This window comes from Pseudopodoces humilis, chromosome 4 (assembly GCF_049639895.1).
Source record: "Pseudopodoces humilis isolate 2021_Gansu_Grassland_sample_001 chromosome 4, ASM4963989v1, whole genome shotgun sequence".
NCBI lineage: Eukaryota > Metazoa > Chordata > Aves > Passeriformes > Paridae > Pseudopodoces > Pseudopodoces humilis.
Genome location: NC_142203.1, coordinates 27,678,605 through 27,700,207, shown reverse-complemented (window position 1 = coordinate 27,700,207; position 21,603 = coordinate 27,678,605). Strand labels below are relative to the sequence as shown.

General features: G+C 38.8%; 1 protein-coding gene across 2 annotated transcripts; it reads left to right on the top strand.

Annotated features, from left to right (window-relative positions):
* Positions 1-432: 432 nt before the first annotated feature.
* Positions 433-16,095, top strand: C9orf72 (C9orf72-SMCR8 complex subunit). 2 transcript variants are annotated; one of them, XM_005529972.3, is made up of 11 exons: positions 433-464; positions 1,922-2,407; positions 5,335-5,394; positions 6,284-6,379; positions 7,020-7,084; positions 7,891-7,963; positions 10,834-10,950; positions 11,671-11,906; positions 12,404-12,461; positions 12,961-13,070; positions 13,153-16,095. In XM_005529972.3, exons 2-11 carry the CDS (start codon positions 1,964-1,966, stop codon positions 13,337-13,339), a joined length of 1,446 nt encoding a protein of 481 aa, XP_005530029.1. In that variant the 5' UTR covers positions 433-464; positions 1,922-1,963; the 3' UTR covers positions 13,340-16,095. The 2 variants fall into 2 exon arrangements, with proteins under 2 accessions (XP_005530029.1, XP_087910679.1); XM_088054553.1 differs by lacking the exon at positions 433-464 and adding an exon at positions 702-896.
* The last annotated feature ends 5,508 nt before the right edge of the window (positions 16,096-21,603 follow it).

Here is a 21,603-nt window from a genome sequence, read left to right as displayed (position 1 = left end):
CTATCACTATAATTCCTAAGAAGGAGTTCCTCTCTGGCTCCCCCATAGGCCCCCACACAGGATTGCTAATTAAGTAAAAGGACTGTAGGCACTCACCACGTACCTGCAACACTAAACCAACCTCGCTCACCTTCACCATTCGGCATGCACTGTTTGGATACCAGCCCAGTTCTGGCATTACCAACCTCCTCTTTTAGCCTAAAAGCCGCTCCATAAATTGTTCCGGATGCTCCCGGCACAATACAGGTTCGTCTTTTGGCTTCCTCCGCAAGATACACTGGGGTGGGCCTCTTTCCTTCCACTGCGACCCACTCCCCCTGCCAGAAATACACCGGCACGGCTCCCCACGCCCAAGGAGGTCACGCCGGCACGGCTCCCCCGCCAGGGCGGTGCCGCGCCTGCGGAGCCCGCCGCGTGCGGGAGGGGCGGGGCGGCGCAGGCGCGGGGCAGCGGCCGGAGCCGAGGTGAGGCGGGCGCGGGGCCGGGGCGGGTGTGTTAGATATGGGGCTGGTGTTAGCAGCCCCTCTGCTTTGCGGGGAAGGGAGCACGGCCCTCCCGCAGCTGCCTCCTCGCCGCCTCCCCGAGAGGTTCAGAACAGTCCCGGACGGTTCGACACGGGCCTGATCCGGGCCGGGAGCGCGGAGGTGCCGCAGCCGCCGAGGTGGCAGCGACCGCGTGTTTGGAGACGCGGTGGTGCATACGAGTCTCTGGTCAGCCCAAGGGTGCAAGGAGTTAGTGGGGGTGGCTGCCGTCGTGTCTTCCCTGAAAACCGTAGAGTCACGGTGTCAGATGGCCAAGTCAGGTGGCCTTGGCTTCTCTGTTGCCTCTCGGGCGGGGCACCGGCTGCCGCTTGAGGAGGAACCGGAGCGAAAGAGGCTTTACGTTTCCGCTGTGAGGTAATAAATATAAAAGGAAAACTAAGTTAAGATGCTGAGCTCTGGCGAGTTAGAGCTGCGGTAGTGAGGTGTGTGTTCCTGCTCCGTTGGTCCCGGGTGGGATTCCGTGCTGCTGTCGTGGAGTGCTGCAGGCAGAAAGGAAAGTTGCCAACTGCTTATGAGATATTTTCCTCAATATGAGTGGGTTCTAGCTATTAGTTTTCTGTCCTTGGTTGAATTTGTTTGCAAACCTTTTTTATTTCATATCTTCCTGTGACTCTAGCATAACTTTTAGGGAAGATGGAACTTCCTGTTATCTCCTATAGCCTCATCAGAATGGGGAAGCTGTAGAGTTGGTGGAAACTGCTAGGGAAAATGTTCAGGAATTGTGTCCACACATGATAAAAAGTTATCTGTCAATACATTTTATGAAGTGCTGAGCACTTGTCTTGTATGATAACACCCTGCATTTCATGTAAGGAATATATTTATTGTGTCAGTTTTCATACACAAGCTGTATGCTGTGCAGGTTTATCATACTTCTCTAGTGAGTAGGGCATTTGAGGTTTGACTAATGGCTGTAAAGCGTACCACTTTGTCACGTGAAACATACATATGTATGTATATAAACTTCCTTCCTGAATGAGGTCTGTGATGAAATTTTGGGTGAAGAAGTCAGATTGCCTCTTGAAAGTGTCATTTGGAAAGAAAAGAACTGTGGAAGGGCTTTGGTTGGAAGAAACATCAAAGATGATGTCGTTCCAACGCTCCCTGCTCTGGGCATGCCATCCCACTAAATCAAGTTGCTCAGTGCTCCATCCAGCCTAGCCTTGAGTATTTTCAGGGATTTGGTATCCACTTCTCTGGGCCACTTGTTCCTAACATTGTTCTTGGGCAATTTCTTCCTAATAGCTAATCTAAATATTTTCTGTCTTGGCTTAAAACAAGTCCTATCATTACCTGCCCATGTAAAAAGAAGATGAGATAATTATGAGGGCTGCTCTAACTTTTTTTTTTTTCCCTACAAAAACTTCTTTATTTTTTAGGTAATGTAAGCATTTCAGCTAGACAAGAGAGAGGAAATAGGCATGTCAGCTCTTTGTCCACCACCATCTCCTGCAGTTGCTAAGACAGAGATCTCTTTGAATGGCGAGTCACCATTATTAGCTGCCACTTTTGCTTACTGGGACAATATTCTGGGCCCCCGAGTACGGCATATCTGGGCTCCAAAGACAGAACAGGTACTTCTCAGTGACGGTGAAATAACTTTTCTTGCTAACCACACCCTGAATGGAGAAATACTTCGGAATGCAGAAAGTGGTGCAATTGATGTGAAGTTCTTTGTTTTGGCTGAAAAAAGAGTAATCATTGTGTCATTAATCTTTGATGGAAACTGGAACGGAGACAGAAGCACATATGGACTATCAATTATACTTCCACAAAGTGAACTTGGTTTCTACCTGCCACTTCACAGAGTATGTGTTGATAGGTTAACACATATTATAAGGAAAGGAAGGATATGGATGCATAAGGTAAGTTTATTGTTCATTACTTAAAATAACTGTTAGATTGTCTTGTGCAGAAGCAAAAATTGAGATGCTGTGGCCTCTGTTATGTGGAGTCCAGAGACACAAACTCAGAAAAGGCTGGTCTCTATACAGTTTTGTAGGTTAAAGGTTATCAAATTATTATTTCAGCAAATTCAAGGCTGGGATTTTTAGCCACAGGATTATCCTGGTGATATTATATAGCCTCTATGAGACTGTGTAGTTGAAAGAGATTTCTGGTACAGTTTTTAATCTCTCTGATTTTCATATCAATTGTTGCTTTTAATTGTGTTCATTTTTTTATTTAAACTAGGTATAATTGTAAATTTACTGTGTTCCAAATCACTGTTTTCCTTGTTGTGGTCCAGAAGAGGGAACTGATGCAGTTAATCTTCTCATTGCTGTTACAAGTTTATTTTTTAAAAGGAGGGTGACAAAACTGTGTAGAACTAAAGAGAGATATATAAAAGTACAGCTGCTTTAGTCCAAATATGTTTACTCCTGAAACTCAAAAAGGAAAACATGCTAAATTTTTCTCAAGCATTGGAACTCTGACCTTTGGGTAAATCATGGTTATTTCCTTATTTAGTGAAATCTTTTGTGTATTTTTCTTGAAACTAAATAACAGTCTAATGGTAAAAATTAATTTTTTTGTCATCTTCATGGAGTCCAAGCTATCTTAGAGCAGTAGAGTGCGTATCAGCTGTAATGTTTATGGTGATGCATATTTGCCTGGTATCTTCTGCTCTGAGTCAACATACTTTAAACTTACTCTTTGAGTTCTTTTATCTGAACTAATTACAGAAATAATTTTTTGTGGTGGTGTTTCCTTTTTGCTCTATTGCCTGATGATGGCTGGTAGTGCTTTCTGAATCACTGGCTTATCATACTTTCTGGGGTTTACTTTATTTTTCAGAGAAAGGATAGTACATAAAGTTCTTTCTCAATATGGTAGAAATGCAAATATTTAATTCCTTATCTAGTCTTTTAAAACCCTGCTAGATGTTAGTGGTTTTGATGTAAGTGAATGTCTCATGAATGTCTCATGTTCCTGATTACATTGCTTCTTTCATTTAATGTCCTCTGCACTGACTTCTAATGTGAGTGGTCAAATAAGAGTTATCCATCATTTTTAGCTATAATATATTGGTTCACTTTTTAGATACTGCTCCATGTATGCTTTCCATTACCATGTATCCAGGTATTGGTCCAGTATGTTTTCACAGTAGAAGTAACCTTCGAGCAGCATCAAGAATGACAATTTTTTTTTTTCTTTAAGCAGGCTGGTCAGTTGAATTAGCTGAGAAAGTGATACATTCTAAATTCTGAAACAGATTTTTTTTTTTTAATATTTATTTATTTATTTATTTATTTATTTATTTAAAGAGAGATCACAGATCCCTGCATATATCTGCAGTTTTTCCGTTTTTGTTAGAAAACTAACTGGAAAATGTAGATTAAAATTTAGGCATGAGTTCTAGAATTATCATAACAGTGATAATGAATTAAAACTGCTTCATTCTGTAGTCTGCATTTTGAGGCAGTTTAGCAGCTATGGTTACATACAGCAAATCAAAAAAATGATTAAGTTCTATCTGAATGGTTTTCTGGACATTTTAATAGTGCTGAATATTAGCTCTCATTAATTCTGTGTAGAATCATACAACATTTCCAGCTAGAGTTGAGAAGAAGCCTTCTGAACTCACGAATTAGGAGAAACATGGAGCAGTGTTCAGACTGGCAAAGAAAGACAAGCAATTCTGAGCAAGTTATCAATATGGGATCAGAAACCCCTTTCACCTACTTGTATGTTTGTCTAATAACTTTGTGCAATTACCTTTCTGAAAAGAAGTGTCTTACACCATTTGTTCAGACGTGTCTTTAAGAAGACTGAGTTATTTTAAAATGGTTGTCAAGGATGTCTTCCTTCTCTGACTGAAGGGTGGAGGTGCCCTGAAGGAATCTGCCTTGTTCCAGTATTGTTTTTCACTGATGCTTATTTTAGATGGTTAGAAAAGTTTTACTGCTGCTTTAAGGGCAAACTACTCTAGCTTATTCCCTATTCATCTGCTCAAAAAAACTCTTGCAAACTCTTCTCTCACTTGAACTTGATTAACTCTGAGTAGGTCAGTCACAGGAAACTAATGAGTAACCAGTAAAAATGCAATAACGTGTCAGCATCTAGCAAAAGTTATCATTAGTTCTCCCAGCGTCTGGTATATTGTGTGACTTGTGTTGATGCTCCAGTGATTAACGCCAAATTATCTTTGTGAATAATAACTTTATTCCATTGTAAATTGATTTTAAATGCGGTTTGCTATTCAACTGCTGATGAGTCTGTTTTCAGAGCTTTGTTCAGCCTCTTGTACTTTGTGGTTTGTGTACTTCGAGGTTTCATGTCTCCTGTAATTAGTTATAAAACAATGTTTTGAGGACTTGCAAATGCCTCAGGAGGTGGGGGGAAAAAGATATTTTGTTTCCCACCTTCCCCAGTCAAATAATTTCTCTCATTCTGAAGATCTTAATTTTTTCTTGTCAGGAATCCTCAATCTATACTGAATCCATTTGAAAATAAAAAACAATACATAAAGTGGAATTCTTCATAATCTGATCATGTGGCATTTTCTTGATCTGGAATGAAGAAAATGTTTTGACATTGTTATCAAACCCTTCCTTTCCTGCACTAACATGAGATATGTGCAGTGGAGGGCAGAGCAGGGAGTGTTGATCTGTGTTGCATGACAACACTTCCTCCTAAAGTCAGCTCTGTAAAAGAAAAAACACTGGAACATCAAAATTTGAATCTAAGAAGCATGACTCCACAGGAAAGAAACTGTACTGAGTGACTGTTGTGTGCATACATACATGAACAAATGCCAGAGTGTTTATATGTAACTGCTTCTCTTGCTCAGGAGAGGCAAGAACATTTCCAGAAGATTGTCTTAGAAGGCACAGAAAGAATGGAGGATCAGGTAAGGGCCATCTGGTGGATGCACGTGGCACACCACCACTGCAAAACCATTTGACTACATCAGATGACTGTAGAAGTTGGTGTTGCTTCTTATTTTTTGGGATCCAGGAGGATGCATTGGACTGGCTAATAATGTGACATGCACAGTAGGCAAAGTTTCTGAAGATAGGATGATGGAAGCTGTGATCAAATTAAAGAAAAATTTCATCACTTTAGGGATAAAGTAGAAATCCGTCAAGAATATTTCCTTTCAGAAAAAAAAACTCATTAGCTTGGACTTGAAGTTCTTCATAGAGTCATGCCAGCCTCCTGTCAAGGTTGTTTTTCTGTTAGGTTAGGTCTCCTTTTAAAATTATGGAGACATACAGGGTCTGTCATGTTGAAATGTGCTTGGAGACTTAATTATGAGACTATGAAAAGAATTTGATTTCTGAAACTCTAAATGTGAGATTGTGGGTTCATTTTTTTGTGATAGATGAGTCAGGAAAGTATTTTTGCATGTTAATAAGTAATATGCCTGGTTTTGTTTTCCAGTCATTGTTAAAAACATCAGACGAACATAAAATGCTCAGCACTGAATTGTACATAACATAGTGTGATCAAATTATCAAACATGTGTTGTCTAGGCCAAGCAAAACTGATGTTGAAAATTAGCATAAGACCCAGAAACACATTTTAGGCATGATGTTGAAAAGCCAAATATATGTTTCCAGTTCATAATTATTGATGAGCAAAGCCCAATAAGTCTGTGCATCAATTACTGCTCATACTATCCTTCCAAGCAATAGAAAGTTAGGATGTTTTGTATGTAATACTGCAAGTTTGTGTTAGTAGTAACTTCTAATACTACCCAATGTGCTTTTACTTCAAGCATCTTATTTATTTTGCAGGGTCAAAGCATCATTCCAATGCTGACAGGAGAAGTCATTCCTGTAATGGAACTCCTTTCATCTATGAAATCACACAGTGTTCCAGAAGAAATAGATGTAAGTTCTTGTTTTATTTGTATTCTGAAATATTAAAAAGTGACTTTCTCCCTCTGCATAAAACATACCTTTGGGCCTTTACTTTGGTACTCACTTTGCCAGAGAAAATGCCCATTTTCCTAAATTCTTGTATACTTCTGTTGCTTCACATCAAGTTCTCCTAAGTGGTGTAAGAAATGGCAGTATTTTTTCATGGTCATCACTTAACAAAATTGACTGCATAGAATGATGTCATTGTATGAGTGGGAAGGTGGTTTGATGCAAAACAAAATGAACAGGCAGATTAATGGATTTGGTGTTGATACCTGTTTCAGTGCCTTATAGTGTTCTCGTGGAAGAAGTAGAAGTGATATGACATGCACTAATTTAAAGTATTCTGGACATTTTTTACATTAAAGAAAACAAAACTAGGAGGACCCTTACTTGTGACTGGTGAAGACTTAATAATCAGGTGACTTTCTCATTTTCAAAATGTTTTGTCTGAGTCAGGTCTTTTTAAGATTATGCTTTCTGGGGAAGCCTTACAACTTAACTTAAATATTATTTCCAAACAGTTCCTATCTATCAAAGCAAAAAATCAGTTAATTGGAAGGTGGTCAGATTCTTGTCTAACTTTTGTTTATATTTACTTGCATTTCAGATAAGTGACACAGTGCTAAATGATGATGACATTGGGGATAGTTGCCATGAAGGCTTTCTCCTCAAGTATGAAGTTCAGTTTTGATTTATGCTGTAGTAAAATTATTAAAACTTGTGTATGCATCTGAATGTATCTGTCTGCATGTGCACGTGAACATGGATTGAAATAGATTTCTTTATAGGAGGGGGAACAATGATGTGTTTGGCTTTTTGAGATTTTTGTCAATAAAATGTTAAAAAGGTTTCTGTCATTTTAGAAGAATGAGTCTGGGCTAATAACTGCATCTCTGTAAACTCGGTTGTCACAGCCACAACAGACTCTGTTGTTTGATAGTAGAATTCATATCAAATACACATTTTTCTTTGATGCCTCCATTTAATTTTATAAGACTCTAAGTCAAAGTCTTTCATTTTTTGAAATAGCAAAAAACCTGTGTTGTGCATAAACACTAAATAAGAGTCATTAATGGTATGGCATATAGCATGCTTATTGTTGAGTTGTGTGCTTCTCTTTTTCCCTTGTTTTTAATTTGTAAGTGGAAATAGTTGAACTGGAGAGTAATTTGGTCTCTTCCTGTGGGATAGTGCATTTAATAGGTTTTAATTGCTATTCTGTTGCCTTTCATTGTATCTCTTGCATAATTGCATTCATATATGTAGTGCTTGGTGACATCTAGTTATACGCCATCACATGTGTCTCCAATACTGAAGGAACTGTTGAACTTCTGGATTTCAGCAGTAACCTACACTACTGTTCAAAATCTCCTGGTTATGGGCATGTAGGCTATATTTATTCTTGTTGTGAAAATGATAATTGTTTCATTTGAAATATCTGGTTAAATGTATTAACCTATGTCTGGTTTTACTTGCAGTGCAATTAGCTCACACCTGCAGACCTGTGGTTGCTCTGTAGTCGTAGGAAGCAGTGCAGAAAAAGTTAATAAGGTAACATCCTTTCTAATAAACTGAGCTGATTATTAGGAGTGTTACTTGGAACAAAGTTAATCTATAAATTTACTTGAGGCTGAAGAAGGAAGGAGTACTGTTGTCTGGCAGAAGATGATTCTGCTAGGAAATCGCTTTTCAGTTGTATTCTGACATCTATAAGAAAACCAATGTATTTAACTGATATAGTACATAATGAAGAGTAAATGAGTCTGAGCTTTTAAAATTCAGGTTTTTAGCTAAAATACACAAATGGAAGAGACCTGACTGGCTTGCCCATTTCAGCTATGTCATAGAATCACAGAATTGTCAAGGTTGGAAGAGACCTTTAAGGTCACCCAGTCCAATCATCCACCTGGCACTGCCACTGTAACCCCTAACCCACTCAACCACATCAGAGGCAGATGGCTCTTAAACACCTTCAGGTATGGGGACTTCACCACCTCCTTGAGCAATCTATTCCAGTGCCTGGCAACTAACAGCAAAATATTTTTTATAATAATTAATCTGAATCTCCCCTGTCTCATTTCAAGACCATTTCCTCTTGTCCTCTCACTGAAGGCAGGGCAGGAGAGACTGGTCCTGACCTCACTGTACCCTCCTTACAGAGAGCTGTAAAGAGTGATGAGGTCACCTGAGCCTCCTCTTATCAAGAGTAAATAGCCATTCCTCTTAAGACATGTTTTTTAGTCCTTTCATGAGCCTTATTACCCTTCTCTGGACACTCTCCAGCGCTTCAGTGTCCTTTTTGAAGCGAGAGACCCAGAAGTAAAGACAGGATTTGAGGTGTGGCTTTGCAAGAACCAAGTAGAGGGGGACAATCAGTGTCTTGGTCCTGCTGGCCACAGTAGTGCTGATAGAGGCCAGGATGCCATTTGCCTTCTTGGCTACCTGGGCACACTACTGGCTCATTTAAAGCTGGCTGTCAACCAGCACTCCCAGGTCCCTTTCTCCCGAACAGCTCTCAAACCACTCTGCCCCCAGCCTGTAGTGCCACATGGAGTTGTTGTAACCCAAGGGCTGAACCCAGCACTTGGTCTTTTTGCACCTCATGCAGTTTGCCCTTGGCCATTGATCTAGTCTATCAAGTCTCTCTGCAAAACCTTCCTACCCTTGAGAAGATCAACGCTCCTGCCTAGTTTGGTGTCACCTGCCAACTGACTGAGGGTGCAGTTAGTCCCCACATCCAGATCATCAGTAAATATATTGAAGCCCAGCCAAGCCCAGAACTGAACCCTGGGGAACACCGGTAGTGGTGAGTATACAGACAATACCCATACTGTTGGGTATTGTCTGTATGCTCTTTAACAATTAGTGTCTCCATAATTTCTCTTGCACTGGCTAGTAAACATACTTCTGTGTCATGAGCTGCTTGTGTTTTGTGGAATCTGTGTCTGTTTCTTCAATATGAAATAAAAAAGTGATGAACAGTGAGCCTGCTGAATATATTATACATTACTTGTAGACTATACATACTATATATTATGTATTTTATAGGGCTCCTCGCTTTACTAAAACATAAAAGTTTTTTTTTTTTAAAATAAAGATACCTTTAGTAAACCTATGTTTTGAAATAAACAGTTCATTATGCTTCATAAAAACTGGGGCAGAGGGAATGCATGATTTCATGTGTATTACCAGCGGTGATAAAGGACATCTGATCATATCAACAGTGATTGCAGATGCCCATAAGCAACAGGCAAACCAGAGAAAATAAAATTCTCAGACCTTAGCTGAAATCACAGCTAACCATAGTTAATAGGTATTGTTTCAGTGATTTAAGATTTCCACACAGTTAAGTTACTGGAAGTATTATGTGTTTAAGAGAATTCTTATATATGTACACACATATGCTGTATATAATACAAGAGGAAATGTCCAAAGCTTAAGTAGTTATAAAAAGCTTAGGGATCATTAAATAGTTAATAAAAAGGATTTAATGTTTAAATGGTTATGAATATGTAAAATAATGTATCGATAAGCTGGACAGTATAGGAAAAAACAGTGTAAACAAAAGTGAGCTTCAAGATCCACAGGGTAAATTTTATAAATTTATTCTACAAGTTCTTATCAGCAGCATGCTCCTGGTGTTATGGTACCACTTTTCTGAAGTAACTGCTTTCTTAATAGCATGTTTCGGCTTGCCTCAAAGTAAAAAATAACAGTTGTGGCATATTGTGACAAAAAGCATCAGTCAGAAGTTACGTTGTCACTGTTTTAGGTACTGCAGAAACATGTTGTGCAAGAACAGAGCCTTTTCAAATATCTTGCAGACACAGATAGGACACCACAAGTAAAGACTGAAAGATGAGCAGAATGGAATATATTTGGAGTGATTACTGGTAGCTATTTCAGCCCAGAGGTTTGAAGATGGGTGATGAAGTACCTGTGTTCATTATAGTAGAGAGTTCAAGGAAATTACTGAGGAAATAAGCATGGATGCTTATTTACAAAATTGACTGTGCCTGATTTGAGACAGTAACTGCTATTGCAATTTGGAATAAAAAAAATAAGACACCTAAAAGGCTAGGAAAGTAATCGCAGTAACTCATGTTTATTAAAAGAAAGATGTAGAAGACAAAAGTGATTTGTTCTACATAATTGAGCAAAAAAAAAAAAACTTGGTTGCAAAAATAGGTTGCATTTTTTCATTACTTGACAAGAAGCTGGAATAGTATGGCTTACAATGCCTGTAGTTAAAAAATAAGTAAAAGTAAGCATGTCACTGTTCTATGGCCTTTTATAAAGTTTTGGCTTTTCTAATATGCATGGTGAACTCTTTTGTTCATAATTTGAAATGCCTAATACAGTCTAGTCAGACTTACTTCCTTACATTTTCATATTTCTCAAAACTATTATTTTTTATGCAGATTGTGAGAACATTGTGCCTGTTTCTCACACCGTCTGAGCGGAAGTGTTCCAGGCTCTGTAGAAGTGAATCCTCTTTCAAATATGAATCAGGACTTTTTGTTCAAGGCTTACTCAAAGTAAGTATGCTTAGGAAAGTTCTTTTATTCTGTAGTTTAAGAACATCCTTTAATGTATATTTTTGCATATGATATGCATACACATATACGTATACACATTCACATTAAAAAAATACATCCTCTTCCCTTGATGTCATCTTTTCTGGCACTGTAATTTTTCTTGTAATTACCTTCATGTAAAAATTCCAAGCCAGCCTTTTCTATGACACATCTGTTTCTTGAGGATTGTTCAGGATTGTTTCTGTACTTTGAAGTTCAATAATAATACACTTACGTCGGCTTGGGGCAAGAATTCCAAAAGGCACTAAAGTTTTTATGTTTTTACAAAACCAAGGAAGAACGGGCACATCAGGCCTGGAGTTTTCGAGTATTTTAAACAGTGTGTAGTAATGAGTGAAGTTGAATAGAAAAATAATGCTTCTTGCTCTAGTAAGCAGTCTGAACTTACCAGGTAACTATAACGCAGCAGTGCTAAAGGGCTCAGAAACCAGGTGTTGCAATACTCTTAATATACCTCAGTACCTGTTTTCACTTTCTTGTTAAGGAAATCAGCCATTATTAAGGACTTACTACTGCAGTAGAACCACCAGTTGTCCCAAACAAAATACATATAAACAAACAGGTAAAAAAATGTAGGCATGATGTTTTAATATTGTTTTGTTCCAGTACAGCTTCACGTTTTTAACTAAAATAGGGACATTTTTTTTTTCACTGAAACAGGATGCAACAGGAAGCTTTGTGTTGCCCTTCCGCCAAGTAATGTATGCTCCATACCCTACTACACACATAGATGTGGATGTCAATACAGTGAAGCAGATGCCCCCTTGTCATGAGCACATCTATAACCAACGACGATACATGAGATCTGAGCTGACGGCATTTTGGAGAGCTAATTCAGATGAAGAAATGTCTCAAGATCATATTATCCACACTGATGAGAGTTTCACACCTGATTTGTACGTATTCTTCTCCCATCTCACAGAGTTACTTGATTTGGCATAAGAGTGTAGAGTACAGAGCCTTCTTGCTAACTATATGGAGCTTCTTAAACGCAAAAAAACTTCTTCAGTTCTGGTAGTTACACTTCTTCTGGCGGAATTTACCAGGTCCTTCAGTAGTTTGGTTACATCAAATATTACTGAAGTTAATTTTCAGTAATAATTCTGACCATGTAATGTTAGTTTTATTGCCTGTTTTAATTAGGGGTGTAATAGGGCTAAGTGTATTTGACAGAGCCCAGTGGCTTTCCTGGATTTAGTTCATTTCATCTGAGTGCTTTAAAATTCTGTGTTATCTTTAAAAATACCATAATTACAATTCATTACAATTTTAAGTTCACTTTTAATTTCAACCAGACTATCAATAGTCATGCTGCTGCCGTGCTTGACTCCTGTAAGGTTAATATCCCTTACTGGCATTAACTCACACATTTATTTGTTTTCTTTTTCTATAGAAATGTCTTTCAAGATATTGTGCATAGAGATACATTAGTAAAAGCCTTCCTGGATCAGGTAATTGTTGCTTTTTTCATAAAAAAAAAACAAAAACCACAGGTCAGTACTTTGACCCCTTGTAAGAGATAGTTTAACACAAATACATAATTTAATGGTTTGGTAGCTTTTCTTCATACTACTGCTGTGATTGTTCTCTACATAAGTAGAAAGAAAAATATTGATATAAAACTGAAACTCCTGTTTAAGTGTGAAAAACAAGGGACATCTTCTATTGCTGTACAACAGTGTCTACAATTACAGTATTGAAAAAGCTGCCTAACTGGGAATAATTTCAGATAATCATCCAAACAGAATTGTAATGCAGCTTAATTTATTGTACATGAGCACAAAGGAAACATAGAAAGGATGCTGATTATGTACAAATCTGCTGTTATTTGTTTCCTTTGCTATAATTAAGGATATGTTATGTGTGTATGCATAATGTTTCTTTATTTTCAAGATTCCTGAAATTATTTTTGAGTTTTCATATCTACTTAATATTCTTTATTTTTAACAGATCTTTCACCTGAAGCCTGGGTTGTCTCTAAGGAGTACTTTCCTTGCACAGTTTCTGCTAGTCCTTCACAGAAAAGCCTTAACTTTAATAAAGTACATAGAGGATGACACGTAAGTGAACAGATAATGGAAAGCAAATGTAGAGAAATTTCTTTTGTCCTTTTTTAAAACACATGTTTTTATTTCCTTGCAGGCAAAAAGGCAAAAAACCTTTTAAGTCTCTTCGTAGCCTAAAGATAGATCTTGACTTGACAGCAGAGGGCGATCTTAACATAATAATGGCTTTGGCTGAGAAGATTAAACCAGGCCTACACTCCTTTATCTTTGGGAGGCCATTCTACACTAGTGTACAAGAACGTGACATGCTCATGACATTTTAAAGTCCTCCTTGCATCTGATATTGCAGTCCTGCAGAGCACGAAATCTGTCAGTGTGACCCCTATACTGGTGACAAGCATTGACGACTGAGGATGAAGCCTCAGGAGCACAGTAACATTGAGGTGTGTCTCAAGTAGTAGGGGTCTTGTTAGAGGGAATTTCAGCTGAGCTAGATAAGTATGATTTTAATTAATTGGTCTCTTCTATGTGCTTTTTTAATTGTAAATGTTACCAGAGGTTCCTTGGCCATATTGGCTTGGTGGATAAATGTGGATATGTTTCATTGTATGATAAAAGGAAGCATTTTAGCTTTAGTTCCCCAGAGACTTCTTCCAGGTGTGTATCAGATTTTTCCTGTTCTGCTGTGTCATTACTTTCAGTGTTTCCACAGAAAACTGTACATATGTCCTCTCTAACCATGGAGGTTGCAGAAAAGGCATCTTCCAAGAGTTTCAGAATTTTTTTAATACTGTTGCTCTTATGTATGTGGTGCAAATCTTAAATATTAATTTTACTCATCTGCCTCTTTAAACACTACTGTCTCCTTCCTTTAGAGCATTTAAACATATTTGGAATTTTTAATGTACTACCAAGTGCTGTTTTTGAGTGCAGGCTGTTGATTATTTGCAGCTTAAGTAGCAGTACGTTGCACATGGGCATTAGGTCATTACTCAAGCAGCTTTCTGCATGTAAGTGCCAACCAGGATAGTCTTAACATATATTTCTGGGCTGTCCTGCAGTGGAGTGGTCAGTGTTCAGCTAAATTAGGTCTTTCAAAATACAAAACAGAAGACTCATGTCATTCCACAGCAGTTCTCAGTCTTTCTGTGTGTAAACTGCTACTGGTAGTTGCACTGTCAGTTTCAACAAGGCTCACAGAATCATTCAAGAATCATTCAAGAAAAGACATTCAAGATCATTGAGTCCAACCATTAACCCAGATCTGCCTGGTCCACCAATAAACCTTGTCCTAAGTGCCACATCTACACATTTTTTGAACTCTTCCAGGGACACTGATTCTACCACTTCCTGGACTGATTGTTCCAATGCTTGACAAAATATTCTGATTAAAGTATTAGACCCTTCCAAAGAACAAGGTGATAGCCAAGCTAAAAGATAAAACTGGTTTTTTTTTTTCATTTACATCACTATTAATGTATTTAGTTGTTGCACTGTATTAAGAGTGGCGAAAGTGACAACATGAACTCTTTAGCTCTAGTTGCAAAAGGAACAAGTTTCATTCTTCCAGATCTTCTTTTGTAGACAGTTCCGGGAAGTTTACCAAGAGGTAAAACTCTCATTGGTCATCAACGCATCACCATCATTGGGCAGTTAGGAGCAGCACCCCTTGATCATTTCTTGCAAGAAAACAACAAGGAACAAACAACACCTGCAAAGGTTGTTTTCCCTCTCCAAGGACTGTTTGGATTCCTCCTTATGATTTCTCAGGCCATACATTCTCAGGCCAGCGTAAGAAAATTATGTGGCTTAGTTTCACACAGACACTGCCTCATTTCTCACATCCAGCATTCATATATAGTAATCCTTAATTTAGAGATGTGCATGGCTATGAGCTAATGTGATGAGCATTTTATTAATTCTAGTCATTAAGTGTACCTGTCTTCTTAGTTCAGCTTAGCATATGTCAAATTTAGCTTGAAAAGCAAAACACATTTTCTGTTGGTATCTCAGCCTTTCTCAGTAGCATGTAGAGCAGTGTCAGGTGAATCCAGACTTATTTTTTTTTTACCAAGAAATCAGAAGTACATCTGTACTGCATGTTGTTGTATCTCTGCTCTTTTTTGATAAGTATAGGACTTTATTTGTGCAATGTTTCAATGTAAAGTCATAACTCAGTATTCATTGGAGAAGTGAAAGAGTTTCATTGATTGGAGAAGCCATGGATGCTTACTGCTTACCTTGTTTGTAACTCTCTTTTGTAAATAGGTTTCTGTTTTCAATATAGCTTTTCAGTGTTGCTTTCATGCAGGGTGGCAGAAAAATTAGAAGTTAGATTCACAACTTTTCCTGAAATGTCTAACACTTAGATTTTAAAAGAAATACTGTCCTTTATTTAGATGCCCAAAATTCCCTTACATTTCCTGAAAGACAAAGATTCTCAATCAAATGTTTAGAGCCTGTAAAAGATGTGAAATTGAGCCCCATCTGCACACCATTTTTGTGTGTTTGCATCATCACTGTTACCTGGTTGCTAAAGAACTGACATTTTATGCAGCCATCTTTTTGCTGTACATGCATGTAGAGCTCTTGCAGTAAGCTTGGTGATTCATCAAAAAACTTATCAGAATTACATAAGTTACTTGTGCTGATATTGTTTGTCATTCTACCACTACTGTTCCCTTCTGCGTTTGCAGTCAAGACATTAGTGCCTAAATGTGCTTAAGTTGTTACTCTCATGTCTAAATAGTGAAAGAAATGTAATAAACACTGCCAAAACTTCTAATGTGGAAGTTGTGTCAAAATAGAAGAGCTTTAAATCTACTGAAATTAATCCTTTCAGCTTGATAAGCATTGGAAACTCAACACTGACACTAACGGTGAAGCTTTTGTTTACTGAAGATTCTGTTACCTTTTGAAGTTAATAAAAACTGGAAATTCAATTGCTACTTTTGTTGCACAGCTGTCACAAGTGCAGAATGTATAGTGAAGTACATTGTTAAGTGCATCTGCATGTTGTGTTGTAAATCTAGCTCAGGAAACAAAGTAATAAAATTCATGCACAATTTTTGGACTTTAATTAGTGCTGATTTTTTTCACAGAATTTCTGCTCTGAATCTAAAAGCATCATTATCTTTTGTGCTATGAATTAAAGAAATCTTTCTTCCTTCTTACTAAATTAAGTTATGCTTGGATGTTGCTGTCACTGATGAAAGTCACATGTTATTTAGTTCCTTCATTTCTGGTAAGGACTTACTCATTTCAAGCTAAGACCAGTGGGACTTGCTATGCCTCTGATGTACTCAATTATGAACTTCAAAAAGCTTTAATCCCATAGGTGAGAAGTTAGAAATATATTATCTAGCAGTCAGTGAAAACCCTTCTTCAGGATTTCATTTTCTTATATTTAAAAGAAAACCGCAAATTTATTTCTTCCAGCTGTGATTGAAAAGGAAGTAGTGTTTTCAAGCATTTTTAGTAGCACATTATTTCTTGTCTTTGCACACTTAAAAAGGTAGCACAGAAAGATACCCACTGGAATGCCTTGTTAGGACCACAGAGGATATTCCCTGTCTGTATACCAGTATGTTGCAATGTCAGTTTTATTCTAGAGCGGAATGGGCATTTTGGTGATGTTCTTATCTCTAAGCCAGCAGTTTGTTACAAAACAGGATCTTCACTCAGTTCTTCACTGGCAAAAGATGTTAGAAAGCTTTTTCTTCCTGTTCTCCAGCCTGTGAGCACAAAGGAATGTGATCCAGAACATGAGGACAAACAGGCATGGTGCTTCCCTCTGTTATCTAATCAGAGCCTACAAAGCAAGTACTTTGTCCTCTTCAGCAGCGAGGAGAAGCAAAACATTAGTATGCAGAGTAGGTTTTTGAACAAGATTAGAATGTGGTTGTCTTGTTTACCTGTGTCCTGACGCAGAGCTCCTGTTAACACTTCCTTCCTGGGCAAAACTCTAAGGAAGCTCCAGAGTGGCATATCCTTATTTTCAGGGTTGTTTACATGATATTTCAGTTATAGGAAGTACTTATCTCAAAGCTGTACTGTTCATATGCACGTTCAAATGTTTCAAACACAGAAGACTTTCACTTAAATTTCTGAAGTAAAGGATGCATTCCTGCCAATGGCCATCGACTAAATCTGACTTCAGTTCTAAATAAAATAATAGACGTACTGTGCATTGCTTGACTAGCATTGCTTGATTAGCATTGAGCAGTTTTTAAAAGCAAAAAATCAGAAGAAAGAGAAATTACTTAGTATAGAATGGCAGCTGGTAATTGATCCTTTCTCTTAGATAGCTCTATCTTTATTGTCACATAGATGGAGAAGTCCTCTGACAAGCAGAAAAGAGCCAAAAAACTGTCTGAGGAAATGCAGGTTCACCAGTTTTACTCAGGTGTCAAACAAAATCATGCCATGTGTCCTCTTAGACTTTGTGTCTTACCACATGAGGGAAGAAAAGGTGATTGGGAGTTACCAGTACAGACTAACAAAGTGAATAATGCTTCATCCACTCCATTATATTTTGTGATAAAATGACTGGATTTGAGGACATGGACAGTGGGATGTAACAGACTGACATCAGCAAGGCTTCCACCACCCACCCACAATCTCTCTGCAGCCAAGCTGGGGCTAGGGTGGGGGTGTATGCCTCACAAGAGCAGTATGTACCTGGTTGGGTGTTTGGGTTTAGATGTGATGGCCACTGTGTCATATCTGACTAGGGGCTTGTGCCCTGTGGGATTCCAAAGGGTCTCCCCTGGGGTTTGTCTTGTGCAATGTCTCTATCCATGACCTGAGAAGGTGACCAAGGCCTTCAGGTTTGCAGGTGGTGCTAAATCTGGGACCATTGTTCAACATGCACAAGGCCAGGGCAGCTGTCCATAAGCACCAGGGTGAGTGGGAGGAAAGGATGGGTTCCCCATGTCCTTGGGGCAGCAGAAAATGGCAGCCCTGCCCTGGGAGGCAGAGCTCTGGAAGCCATGCCTGTGAGGCCATGGGCAGCTCTGGGGAGAAGGCCCTGGGTCCTGGTGGGCTGGGCAGAACCAGAGGGGCTGGAGATAAGGAAAACCTATGGCCCAGGAGGACAGCTGAGCAGTGGTGATGCACTCAGAGAGGTGGTGCTGTTTCTCTTCCAGGAGGGTTTCCAGGCTCCACAAGATAACATCCTGAGCCTTGATCTGATTGCAGGGCTGAGTCTGCTCTGAGCAGGAATAGAAATGGAGACCCTCTGAGGTTCTTGTCAGCACAGTGTCCTGTGGCGCTATGGCCTGGCAGCCAGGCTACAGCCATTTTTCCTTAGGCCAGAGAAAACAGGTGGGCAGTGACCTCTGGAGGGTGATTGTCCAACCCTCTGTTTGGACCAGGTCAACTCCTGTCAACATCGCTCATAGAATTGTCTGGTCTGTTCTGACCAGAACTTCGTTCCAAAAGCTTGGAGGTGGCCAGTAAAACTGGAGGTTTCTAGTACATGAATCCCAAAAATAAAACTATGGATATCAGGAATACTTCATCTGTAGGGTCTAATGCACATGTTAAAATTAATGGCAGCATGTCCTCTAATTGAAAACTGGGGGTTAACCAGAACTTCTTGTAGAAACATCTCTCTATAGCAAGGAAACAAAGACTTAAGATAGAGAAATGTACACATCTAAGCAAGAGTGAGTAAGTAAAGTCAATTAAGATATTTTTGGCTGAGTTTCAAAATAAAAGTGTGATTCTCAAAGGCAAACATCTGAAACTTCATTCCTAATCTGTTTCTAACAAAAAGCCAAAATGTTTGAAAATGTACAACAGCCAAAAGCTAATGGATGACACTTTGAATTCAATGCCAGTCTCTTCTATTTATAAAATGGTCTCATTATAGTACGAGAGAGTATTTTACAGCTTCAGTTAAATATGATTAATGGACAGACTCCTTGTTTTCAGTAGAAGCAGGAATGTAAAAATGTAGAGGTCAGGAAATACTGACATTTAGTACTGCAGCCTATACATAGAGTAACTGAACATTTTTTGCCAAAGTGTTCAGTAGTGTAGCTGACTGATGAAACTCCAGTTTTGGCCTTCATCATTCATCCACAGAAGTGCAGAGCAGTTTGTCCTTGCTGTGAGATTTCTGTCTGTCTCAGGCTGCCTTTTCACTGGAGAATAATCCTGTGTCACTTCATCACATTCTCTACCCTGCCTCTGTAACAGCAGTATTTGAAAATAGTTTCTGATAACCTAGCATCTGGAAGAAGTACCTTCTGGCATTTGGAGGTTTTTTAGTAGCCAAACGCAGCTCCACAGATAAAACACAGAGAGCAAAGAGACCTGGATAATAAGTAATGCCTAATTAACTTCATACCAGTTTTTGGCAGAGAACTGGGTGCTGGCAGGCTGAAGAACATTTTAGGTTCAGTCTGCTTTTAGCATCATAACTGCCAAAGTCTGACACTTTCCCTTCAGGTTGGAGACTTGAGAGGTAGCTGATGCAAGCATGATTAACATGTTTTTGAATAATGATCACACTAGAAGGAAATGTATAGGACAGCAAAGTTCTCAGTGATCTAGGCAATCAGATATATCAGCTTGTAATTAAATAACAATGCAGGGTGTTAGGCTTGAGTGTGACACTGTTTTTATAGGTTTGAAGTCCAGTGAAACCTATAAGCATGCAATTGTTGTCAAATTACATTTTTGTTAGTGTGGAGGAGCAAAGGTACAAAGTGATTTCCTCCCACACCACATGTAATGGACACTGTCCAGATGATGGGTTGTACAAGGAGGATCCCTTTAGCATCCCAATGGATAGGGGCATGCAGGTCAGCACTGTCTGCAGGCATTCATGCTGCTATTGCTACAGGAATCACCTTCCTTTTTTGTCTACCTGACTTCATACTTTACAACTCATTTTTTCTTATATTTAGTTGATATTTTTGTCATCTTTACATCTTACTCCCCTCAGCCCCCCACACCTGACTATTTTTTGTTGTTGGCCCTAGTTTTGCTACATCGTCACACAAAAGCGGTATTTCTGATACTGTCACTTAGGCAACACTGGGCATATTTACTGGGCAACACTCAGGCACATTTTGGACATTTTGGACATATGTAACTTCATCAACAATAAAGCTCAGTGGAGTGGCTTTGCACTCCAAGCTCTCCTGCCATTGTTCACTTCAGCCTAGTTGGACTTATTCCTAGGTGTAATTGCTTGACTTTATCCTCCGTGCTCTGGCTAGTTCATACTGAGCATGAGCAAGTTCTCCTTGTACACACCAGCAGTTTACATACCAGAGAAGCAGAATAACTTGTTTATCACACATCTGCTGTGCTCTGTCACAGGTCTCCCATAGGACCTTGGCTTCTGTGGAGCCACATGTCTCACAGGACCTTTGATGTGCCGAGGCCAAGAGGGTTGTGAGCTGCAGAATGCGAAGGAAGCTGAGCTTTCTGTGCCAGGACCTCCAGGATGGGGAAATATAGTCATTAACAAGATCCCTTTGAGGGTATAATAGCATGAGGTAGCGGCACAGCACTTCACAAAACAAAGTTTTGGTTATGGTTCAGAGTTGCATGATGCCAGGATGTCTTGATTTACTCATGGATGTTTGACTTCCTGTGACTCCATCAAATAAAGTTACTCTTTGATGCCAACTAATAGTTGCCATGGTAGCTCTAGAAATTGTGAACTGTACTTTAGACCCCTTCTCTGAAGGTCTCCACAAAAAACCAGCTATATTTCTGAACATTTTATAGGATATTTGCATCATGGGAGCATTGGGCTGAACTGTATTTATAGCTATCTCTATTTCAGGCAAGATTTTCATGTAGATATAAATAAAGTGTAAACTGTGAAGATGGAACAAAAATAAAATAAAACATTCCAGTCACCTTTCTGATAATGCATTTAAGAAAAAAAATTAACATTAAAAAAACATTCTTAGCTAATAGACTCCATTAACTTTCAGCATGTCTGTTTTCAAACTAATTACTGATTTTTCATTCACATTTTTCCATCTATCAATAGATTTCTTTGTCCATTTATGAGCAAACCTACCGCTCTGTCAGAAGTGAAAATAAATATCTGTCTATTTGACTATTCTTACAGATGTGGTGACAATGTGATGCCTTTAATTAGTTCCAGAGAAGTGTTAGCTTGTAAAATGTGCTTATTACCAATAAAAGGTAGTCAAATCTATGGCATCACACATTAGTGAATCTATTTTTCTAATTATGGAGTTTCTTTAGAGTGTATGCATAAATTATACAGTGTTTATGTGGAGAGTTATGTTGGTGGAGGCTGCATTTAATGTTCCAGGTTTTTTTAATGTGGCTTTTTTGTGGCTTCCTCTGTTGGTAATTTTACCTGGGAGTGCAAATTCATGTCCCCTGGATTTGTTAATTTCTGATGCTCAGTAATGTCACATACTACAAAAACAATTCAATGGGATAAATGCCAAAATGTATGTGTTTTGAATCAACACAGCCCTTCAACAAAAGCTAGTCTTTGGAAACTGCAGCAATTTTGAGGCTGGACTCGGACAGCTGAGAGCTACCAGAGTGATGCTGAAGCCGCAGGCTGCAACCACAGAAA